General features: G+C 48.6%; 3 protein-coding genes across 3 annotated transcripts; all 3 read left to right on the top strand.

Annotated features, from left to right (window-relative positions):
* Positions 1-1,237: 1,237 nt before the first annotated feature.
* On the top strand, positions 1,238-4,588 carry VFPPC_03013 (ankyrin repeats (3 copies) domain-containing protein; the record flags this gene model as incomplete). Its single annotated transcript, XM_018282572.1, has 1 exon — positions 1,238-4,588. The coding sequence occupies one exon, from the start codon at positions 1,238-1,240 to the stop codon at positions 4,586-4,588; it is 3,351 nt and encodes a 1,116-aa protein (XP_018147102.1).
* Positions 4,589-4,979: 391 nt separating this feature from the next.
* On the top strand, positions 4,980-7,402 carry VFPPC_13377 (dipeptidyl peptidase III; the record flags this gene model as incomplete). Its single annotated transcript, XM_018291154.1, has 8 exons — positions 4,980-5,077; positions 5,130-5,328; positions 5,383-6,160; positions 6,210-6,259; positions 6,316-6,751; positions 6,803-6,876; positions 6,932-6,955; positions 7,016-7,402. The coding sequence occupies 8 exons, from the start codon at positions 4,980-4,982 to the stop codon at positions 7,400-7,402; spliced, it is 2,046 nt and encodes a 681-aa protein (XP_018147101.1).
* Positions 7,403-8,704: 1,302 nt separating this feature from the next.
* Positions 8,705-9,866, top strand: VFPPC_03012 (aquaporin-like protein; the record flags this gene model as incomplete). The annotated part of the gene is made up of 5 exons (XM_018282571.1): positions 8,705-8,920; positions 8,967-9,189; positions 9,253-9,340; positions 9,388-9,671; positions 9,736-9,866. 5 exons carry the CDS (start codon positions 8,705-8,707, stop codon positions 9,864-9,866), a joined length of 942 nt encoding a protein of 313 aa, XP_018147100.1.
* Between the last annotated feature and the right edge of the window lie 77 nt (positions 9,867-9,943).

Genomic DNA, 9,943 nt, shown 5'->3' with positions numbered 1-9,943 from the left:
GAGATGCCATCCCGCCTAATCTTTTGCATACGGAAGACACAAGGTCAAAGCGCTAATAACCGAGGCACACATCATATATCAGTGACGTATGTATCGTAGAAAGCTATCTCAGTGTCAGGGCGTATTTTTGGCGTCATATTTCGGTAATATATTTTCCAAGCTTGGATCACACACTCGCAGCAGGTCCCAAGGGTACGCCGGAATATATTTGAACAGGTATCGATATCGCAAACGACTCCCTTCACAAAGTTCTATCATCATGGCTAGCACTGATTTGTTGAGACAGAGTTGACTCGGCTTGGGTACTTGGAATATTTTTGTCTCAATGACGCATTGTCAGTCTCTGCAGCCGTGGCCGGGGGACAATGGGGACGTTGCATGAACGCGTCCAGAATCATGAGGCGTTATTTATTTCCACCGGCAAATGAGCCCAACCCGGCAAACACCATGCCGTCCGTCTTCAGCGACAAATTTTGGACAAAGCACTTTACCGGCATGCCATCGACATAATCCGAATGTTATCAATCAACATTAAACGCAGACCGTCCCTGACTCGCAGCCAATCTGCGTAGTCGCAGGGCCGGCAGCCGGCAGTTGGATCCACTCAACGGTTCGGTTCGGCTGCTGCCGGCGCCAAATGGAAGCAGGTGCCAAATCAGGCAAATTTTGGACTACATACATTTGTACATACGTACGTATGAGCATTTGAAGGCACTCATGCCCATCAAAACACGCATTCCGGAGAATAAGACGTGGGAACCAGAAAATGCAATCTTTTTGGGAGGTTAAGAATATACAACACCAACAAAGGAAGATTGCGGTTAAAGACTTGAATCGGCGGTGCTCATCATCAGACCACACTCTGGACATACCTTAATGTCACACAAAGCCACACTCTTGAAGATGCTGCAAGAAATAGCAATGAATCGTGTCGCTCCTCTTACTTGGACTAAGGCTCCAACAGATTGTAATTATATCATCTTTGCTGCGTGAGCAGCGGGCTTCCTTTGTTGCTCGACAATGGTTTAGCACACACGTACCGTTTGTTCAGTCCCATAACACCTGACCCTACCCATCACGTAGCCCAGTACTAATACCGTGATTCACCCTTAATTGCTGTAAAATGCCAGACTAGACTTTACTCGAGACTTGTACGGACCCGGAAATATTTCACCCCCTCGACAGGCAACAAGAAGCAGTAACGGGGACAATAGCTCTCTGTGCCATTGTATTCGAAATGGCGATGGAACAGACCCCCATAGACGGACCCTGGTCAGACCCAGCGGCGATACCAACGCAAAAAGACTATATTCTCCAGACCTCACCTACCTTGGAAGCCGAATACGTAATCAACCACGCCATTAGAGAAAAATCTTATGCACAAATGGCTTCCGTGCTTAAAGAGAACCCCGAAGCACTCCGACTTCATCACTTCACTTTGGCGGCAAAATTATCTCCAGCAACTGGCATTTCCGAGCTCGTCAGAAATATTGTCCAAGAGTCGATTAAATATCAAGGCGGCAATAATCAAGGATTAACCGACGAGTTGAACGTTATGCAGCTCATTGCTGAAGAATGGACGACGTGGGGAGGTGTCGACCAAGACGGAAAGAATGTTCTGAACCTGACGATCGAGAACGGCGACGAGGAAGCAACCGTAATGTTTCTCCTGATTCCCGACATCAATATCGGCGATTTCAAAGGGGAGGATCCTTCTCTGCTCATAATGGCCATAAAAAACCAAAGGCTCAAAGTCGTCCAAAGGCTTCTCCAACTCGATGCGAACCCTTCAGCCAGGGAGGTAGACAACCCAAGGTTCACGCCCCTGATGTATGCGTGTCTCACAGGAAACTTGGATCTCGTTAGGCTGCTTCTAGACGGAGGAGCTAGCTTTATCGAAGAACTTGATTGTTTTGAGCGTTACGACGATCAAGGAACACTGAGTTATGCTGTAAAGGGGGGAAATGATGAGATTGTTCTGGAGCTGCTGAAACGGCCAAGTTTCCGAAGCAAGTTGGCGTCAGCCAACTTTATATGGTACCACATCGCCAAGGAAGTGGCATCTGGTAAATTAAAGAAGGAAACTATGGAAACGCTTCTCGAAAGCGTCAGGGATGTAAACGAGGACCTGTGCGGAAAGGAGCACTGGTGGGCCACCTGGCTGGAATTCGCTGCCCGGTTTAACAACGTGGATCTGACCAACATCCTGCTGCGTAAGGGAGCTGATGTCAACAAATATTCGAGATATTCTTGTAAAAGGGTCCCGTTGACTTGGGCTGCCGAGAGCCGTCGGGGTCAGGATGTGTTCCGTATTCTATTAGACGAAGATGCGAACATCGATACGGGAGATGCCGAAACTCTGGCCGCGGTGGCTGACAGAGCGGTAGAGCTCGAATATGCCAAGATTGTAGGCTCTGCGAAACTCGACAGTCTGGTCAACACTTCCACAGAGAGGCCGATTATACGGGAGGACCACTCGGCTTCTCGTAGCTTATGTGGGTGGCTCAAAGCTGGCATCCGAAGCGTTATCTCGTCCGTATCGGAAAGCCAGCCGGAGGTCCGGAGTGGTCATTTGGCAGAACAGCCTCCACGGGAATTGCTTCTCCGAAAAGTCGATGTCCTTGTTCAGAGGAGGGATCGGGACAGACCTCCACTTGAGGCCTTCGTTAAAAATGCGCTTACCGCGGACTGGCTGTCAAAAAGGGGCTACTACCAAAACCAGGCAGTGAAAGATGAAGCGCTAGTTAACGCCTGTCAGACAGGAAACTATCCTCTTGTCAGGATGCTGGTTGGACTCCGGGCCAATGTTAGGGAGACGTACGCCTACAACAAGTCATGCCTGGACCATACCAAAAGGTCTGACATTGGGAGATTTCTCATGAGCAGTGGTGCTGGCTGGACTGGCTGGAGCCTCAATCATGCCGTGGATAACCTGCTAGGTGGAGATTTGGAACTATTGCGAGAATTGCTTTGCGGGAAGCACGGGGAGAAGAAATTTCGGCCCAAGTCGAACAGTCGGGATATGTGTCAGGTGTTTCACGGCCTTTCATACGGTATACGGTGTCGACGGGAGGACGTGATTCGATTCTTTTTGGATCTCCTGCATAGCGGCGGCACAACGCATATGAAGGATGAACGGTATCAACGTTGGCAATCATATCTCCAGAGGACATTGCTGTACGATTTGGATGAGTATTATAACGTAAAGATCCTGAAAATGCTACTCAAGGATAGGAGATTTGTGGAGGTTATGGGGAACGTGCCTCTGGCTTGGTGTGTGTTTGCGAATGGAGATATGGAGTTTGCAAAGGAGCTATACAACCAAAGTCGAAGTCCTCACAGTCTTATATCTCACCCTCACGATGATGTAACGCCGCTTCAAGCAGCTGTTGCTAGGGGGCACACAGAGATGGTTGAGTGGCTACTTGAGTGTGGTGTTGAGGTTGCAGGTTCTTCACAACTGACTGTCTCAAGGCGGTTGAAGAAGCCGCCTTCCATGAACAATGTGCAGCAGATTCAGACACGCATGAAAGATACTACGGGAAAGCCTGAAGGTTTGTCCCAGGGCACTTCTGAAGAAATGTTTAAAAACACTGCTGAGGAAACCTCTGTGGAAATCCCTCTCGAAGGCATGCTAGAAGCAGCTGTCAAAAGCAACCTCAAACCCGAACTCATTCAACTGTTGATCAATCACGGCGCAAAGATCCCAGTCGACACTGCCAGCATGTCGATTGACGAGTTCATCTTCACCAAAGCCGTCTTGTACGACAACATGGGAGTTGCTCGGCATATCTTGGAAACCTACAAAGGCATTCCACCTATTAGCCTACCTGAAGACATACCTCCTCTACACTACGCATGTAAGGAGAATTATGCCCGGATGGCTGCCTTGCTGCTCGAACATGGGGCGGATATAAATGAACAGTATTGCGAGAAGCCACCTCTTCGCTTCGCAATTAGCCAAAAAAATACTGCCATAGCTACCATTCTTCTCAATCATGGAGCCGATAAAAACGGAACAAACTGCACGCCACCACTACACGACGCGATTAGCATGAACGATGACTACATGGTCGCTCTGCTCCTCGACTACGGCGCCGATATCAACCAACCGCATGGCTTGCCACCTCTGCACTACGCAATCAAAAAGGGATTGTCTATTATTACCAATCTACTGCTTAAACGAGGGGCTATCGTGAGCCAACAGAATGGCATGTCACCTCTGCACTATGCAGTCGAGAATCATGAGCTTTGGACGGCTGAGTGTCTCCTTGACCATGGCGCCGATGTAAACGCGCTGTATGGCGAAGGGAAACGTACACCGCTGCATGTAGCTGCTCGCAAAGCAGCAGAACTGACGCTCCCGTGGACTTATGAGAACATGGTAACTTTACTGCTTGATTGTGGCGCGGATCCCAACATTAAGGACAAGAATGGTCGTCGAGCACTGGATTACTTTGAGCCTGGAAAGCGGGAAAAGAATGATATTGCGAAGCTTATAATGAAAAGAATGGGGTTGAAGGAAGCTGCTGAACATGGGACAGCTGATATGGAGGAGTTCGACGTGGACATGACTGTAGAGGACTGACTTGTTTGTCGAGGCTGAGGCCTGATAGTTGATTGCAGTCCTGTAGTATCTATTACAACTGTGAGAGACTGGATGTAGCTTGTCGTTTTAGGATACCCGCAGGTTTTTGCGAGAAAAGTAAACCAAGATCCAGGGAGCATTGTAATATCGTAATAACTTTTTGATGGATATGTTGACATGCTATGTTTTATGCTCCGGGCTGACAGTTATGCATATGCATATGCATGTGGGCAAAAGGGACAAAAGGGACATGAGTTGGTTCGAGCTCCAGTCCTCAAATGGTGAACTGCATCGTATGTGCTTCGGCGGGGAACATTGAAGCTCCGGATATGCATATCTGAATCTCGCAACCTACATACAACTCTCGAATATTCGCAGTACTCTACTCACAATGGCGGTGCATCAAGTCCAAGTCTTTCAGCTCGGCATCGAGACACAGTTTAACCGCCTCACGGACAGAGAGAAACGATATGCACATCACATGGCTCGGTAAGCACCAACCTCACTCCAGCCTGAATTACTCGCTCATCGTCAATTCTAGAGCTGCATGGCTTGGAACAAGGGTCATTCTCCGACAAGTTTCTCCGGAATCATGTTCAATCTTCGATTTCATCATCGAACTCCATCGCACATGTTCTGGCAACTGGCATTCGCTCATTGGACCAGACGTTTCGGGAGATGATGTCCAGCACTTCCTGACCTACGCGGCTACCTTTCTCTCCAACATCGGCAACTACTATGTGCGTGATAATGACTCAGATTAGTAGCTCTCCATGCAGTGCTGATGACTACAGGGCTCCGGTGATCAAAAGTTTATCCCTGCAGTGAACGATACAGTTCTCAAGAAGTTGGCAGACAGATCATCAGTGTTGGGGGACTTGTATAAGGAAATATCCAAGTCCATCGCAGTCAGACCACCGTTCAACCTTGGTTTTCCAAGCGAGACTGCTCAAAGCAGCTACTATCCTGGAAATACGATGAGTGAATCTGACGCACTCATGGTGTCCACGATTCTTGAGCAAAACCGTATATTTCCTGAGAATACCAGGCTTCAGAAGTCTGAAGATGGTACTGGATTTGAGGTCCTCATTGCGTCAGTTGAACACGGAGACTTGACGCAATTCTCTCTCCCGAATCGCGAAGGGCATGTGACACTTTTAAAAGGAGATCACTCATCCAACCTCCAACGTGTTTGCGACGAGTTGACGGAAGCGTCCAAACACTCAGCCAACGATCTGCAAAAAGAAGTCCTTCGTGCCTACGGTGAGAGTTTCCGGACTGGCAGTCTGGACACATACCGCCAGTCCCAGCGGCTATGGGTTCAAGACAAAGCTCCTAGGGTAGAAAACATCTTCGGCTTCGTTGAACCATATCGCGATCCACTCGGAATTCGAGCAGAGTTTGAAGCTGTCGTGGCCATTGCTGATGACTCAGAGACTAGGCTTCTGGCCAAACTAGTTGACAACTCGGCAAAGTTCATCCGGCGGCTGCCTTGGGCTACACCAGAAAATGATGGAAAAGGTCCATTTGAGAAGAGTCTATTTGAGCCGCCCGACTTTTCGAGCATTCACGGTGAGTGGCTAAGACACCCGCATCGTGGGCTACAACTAAGAGTCTGTAGCTCTCGCATATTGCTCAAGCATCATATTTCCGGGAATCAATTTGCCAAATGTGAGTTCTTACGCGTGGTATGATTGACTCTTGCGTGGACTAACAGTCAAGTATAGTACAATGATATTCGGCAAGAGGATGGATTCAAAAATGTCATCATTGCTAATAGGATGGCAGTTGAGAGCCAAGCGGAGCAGTATCCATTCATTGAAGATTCCGAGGCTAAACAGTTTAAGAAGCGCAAATTCCCGGCTTACTACTGGTGGGTTGTGCTCCATGAACTCTTTGGCCATGGCACAGGGAGAATGATGGTTGAAAGTGTTGACGGAACTTTCAACTTTGATGTTAAGAATCCCCCTGTTAACCCTCTCACCGGAAATCCCATATCAAGCTGGTACAAGCCTGGTCAGACTTGGACTGGTCAGTTTGGGGACCTGGCAACTACGGTTGACGAGTGTAGAGCCGAACTCGTTGGAGCGTATTTAATGGATGACCCGGAGCTTCTTGAAATGCTTGGCTTCACGGAAACGTCCGACATTTGTGCCACTGACTGTTAGTAGGTCCCCGTCTAGGAGAAAGAATAGTACTGACGTGGCCGGGTAGTGACGTATAATTTGTATCTTCAGTTGGGAGTTGACGGTTTGCGTGGTCTCTCCAACTATAATGTGCAAAGTGCAGTAAGTTATATTCCAATCAAGAAAGACAATAGTATTCTAACACATATACCTCCAGAAATGGGGCCAGGCACACAGTCGGGTAAGTATTAGTGGTACCATGTGCATCCACGTTGAGATTAACGTGCTGACCATGAGATAGGCTCACTTTGCCATGCTAAAGTGCCTGCTTCTTGACGGTGGCGGCGTCATGACCATCACGCACAATAAGCCCAAACATAGTCTGACAGTTCGCGTGGATCGTTCTAAGATTCAGACACATGGGAAGCCCGCCTTGGAAAAGATGCTTTTACACTTGCATATGTTTCGATGCACAGCAGACGTTGAAGGCTGTCGAACGTATTACGAGAAGTTATCAGCTGTGGAAGGGGAGTACATCGACTGGCGAGAGACTGTCCTTGCGAATAAGCCACCTTCACTTGTCTTTGTACAGGCCAACACGTTTCTTGATGGGGACAACGTCATGTTGAAGGAATATGAGCCGACGATTGAAGGCGTTATTACAAGCTGGGCAGAGCGGAAAGTTTGAGATGAACACGGGTAATTGACTGGGGAAGCTGAGTGAGACGTATTTGTGCTTCCTTCACCTTGGTATCAGTTCATCTCGCCAGGTGTCTCGAATCCTCTAGTCACTCAGGAGAGAAGGTCGGGCTGGTAACAAATGTTAGGGTGTGATGCGGACATGCTGGTAGACCACCATGGATGATGTTGGTACCGAGGTGAGTAGCTTGATCACGCTTCCTAGCGTGGCACTCCTTTTGTCCACAGTCAATTAATTGAAGCACATTGCCATTCTGTTTTCGATGGAGCGGAAATGGGGCCTGCATTTTCAAGTCCGTCACAACTAAGACTACATTAGATGGTAGGGCTTGTCCATTGTGAGGTTGTGCATGGAACCCTTACTCCCACAAATGTAAAACATATTACTTGGTATATTTCCTGCCTAGACAAGTCCAGTCACCAGACACCAGACGTCCATTTCTGGACCATATCAAGTTTGCAGCCTAGCCTAGCTACAAGAAGACCTAGGTGTATATACCAATCAAACTATACGCTTTAACAAACCAAATACAGCAAAGGCAAAGTGAACCCAATACTGACCTAGTCTTGGACATAAAAGCTACAGCTTTCCCCAGCCCTGCCATTTCCGTCATTCTTCTCCAGTGTAGTATCTGTTCTTTTCAACAATGACCCGTGATAAGAATATGGCAAAGAGAGCTCAAATAATGCAGCTAAATAAAGCGTCTGTTTGAAGGTGGTTTTACCTGATGCCAGTAAATATCTGAGGTCAAATCAGGTCGTGGGCTTGCATTACAGATCGTGGCAGTGCGTAGATAGCTGGCTTCTTTCATCTGATACCCATTCTAGAATTTCAAGTGGAAATCACCCAAATAAGGAATAAATAAATACAGCCATTGACGGATAGCGACATGGACGCAAATGACCGGCCAAGTCACACCACAGCAGCATCAACCAACACAAAAATCCATACCATCGCCCATCGCATTGATCAACGAACATCAAAACATCATCAAATTAACCACTCCCGCTCATCAACAACTTACAAACCCTATCTCGCCAATACCCACACCAATCAAGAATAACACCACCTCCCCGTCCAGTCCGGCTTACACGCGCTTACACAGCGTTACTAAGCCCCACTAATATCCTCCATGTCCACCCATCCATGTCCGTCATCAAGGGATCTCAAATCCGGCACATACTTCCGACTCATCCACATCAAGCTCCAGCCTCCACACCTCAAAACCTCACTTATATCCCAACTCCCATCTCCCATCCCGCCTCAAAATGGCATCAATCCCCTCCCACAATGAGTAAATCACAGCCTCCCGCCTCAACAATCCCCCCCCAAACCCAAGATGGCATCCACGAAAAGCCCCCCATCGACAAAGGCATGAGCGTCGCCTCCTTCGACGGCTCCTTCGCGCCGCTCGTCCGCCCAACTGTCCGCCGCACCATACCATGGTACAAAGACCGGGAATACTTCCTCGGCGGGTGGACCAACCCTTCTATCTGGAAAGCTGCCGTAAATCTTCCTCAGTCCTCTGTACTATCTAATCTAACACGTCCAGGTCGTCGAAGCAGTCGCCACTTCATGCCTCGTATACGTCTCTCTCCTCACAGCCGCCACGCTATTCAGCTACAACACCCCCCAACTAGGCGCCTACATCGGAATATCCAACGTCGTCCTCCTCTCCATCTTCATCTACGCCACTAGTCCCGCCTCAGGAGGACACATGAATCCCATGATTACCTTTTCCGCCGTGCTAGCCGGTATATGTCCCGTGTCAAGAGGTATTCCCATCCCTCGTCAAACATTCTCTCACACACTTAAAACACCCCCAACTAACAAACTAGGTGTTTTGTATCTTTGCGCACAAACGCTAGGGGCATCATTAGCAGGCGGCGTCCTAACCGGTGTTTGGGGCCAAGAAAAAGCGGCCGCGTATGTCCTTCCCATCCGCTTCTCCCTTCATACACTTACCGTGATAGCATCCACGGCGGAGGCTGCTTCTTCTCGCCCGCCATAACCACCCCCGGACAAGTCTTCCTCAACGAAACATTCGCCTCCTTTGCCATTCTCTATCTGGCGTACGGAGTGGGCCTCGACCCCCGACAGGCCGTGTTCTTTGGACCAAGGCTCGGGCCCTTGTTAGTTGGTGCTTCGCTCGGTCTTTTGACGTTTGCGAGTAGTGGTATTGCGGAGGGCTATGGAGGCGCGCAGATGAATCCTGCGAGATGTTTTGCTGCTGGGATAGTGAGGAAGGACATGTCTTGTAGGAGCACCTCCTTTTCTAATAGCCTCTGGTTTTGGTATGGTATGCTAATCGTGCGTGTTAGATCAATGGATATGGTGGTTTGGTCCGGCTGCTGCGTCCGTATTGTTGGCTCTATTTTACAATGCCATTCCGCCGCATCATAATGAGGATGAAAAGCTGAAACAGGAGTGCCGGTCGCAGTCTGCTGTGTAAGAGTTGCCAACTAATCTCTAATATAATAGAACAGCCAAGTGGAACTGGATATAACCCAAGAAAAACATTGCACATTC

The sequence above is a fragment of the Pochonia chlamydosporia genome, chromosome 2 (assembly GCF_001653235.2).
Source record: "Pochonia chlamydosporia 170 chromosome 2, whole genome shotgun sequence".
NCBI classification, from domain to species: domain Eukaryota; kingdom Fungi; phylum Ascomycota; class Sordariomycetes; order Hypocreales; family Clavicipitaceae; genus Pochonia; species Pochonia chlamydosporia.
The sequence above is the reverse complement of the archived record's forward strand: the minus strand, read 5'-3'. Positions and strand labels throughout refer to the sequence as shown.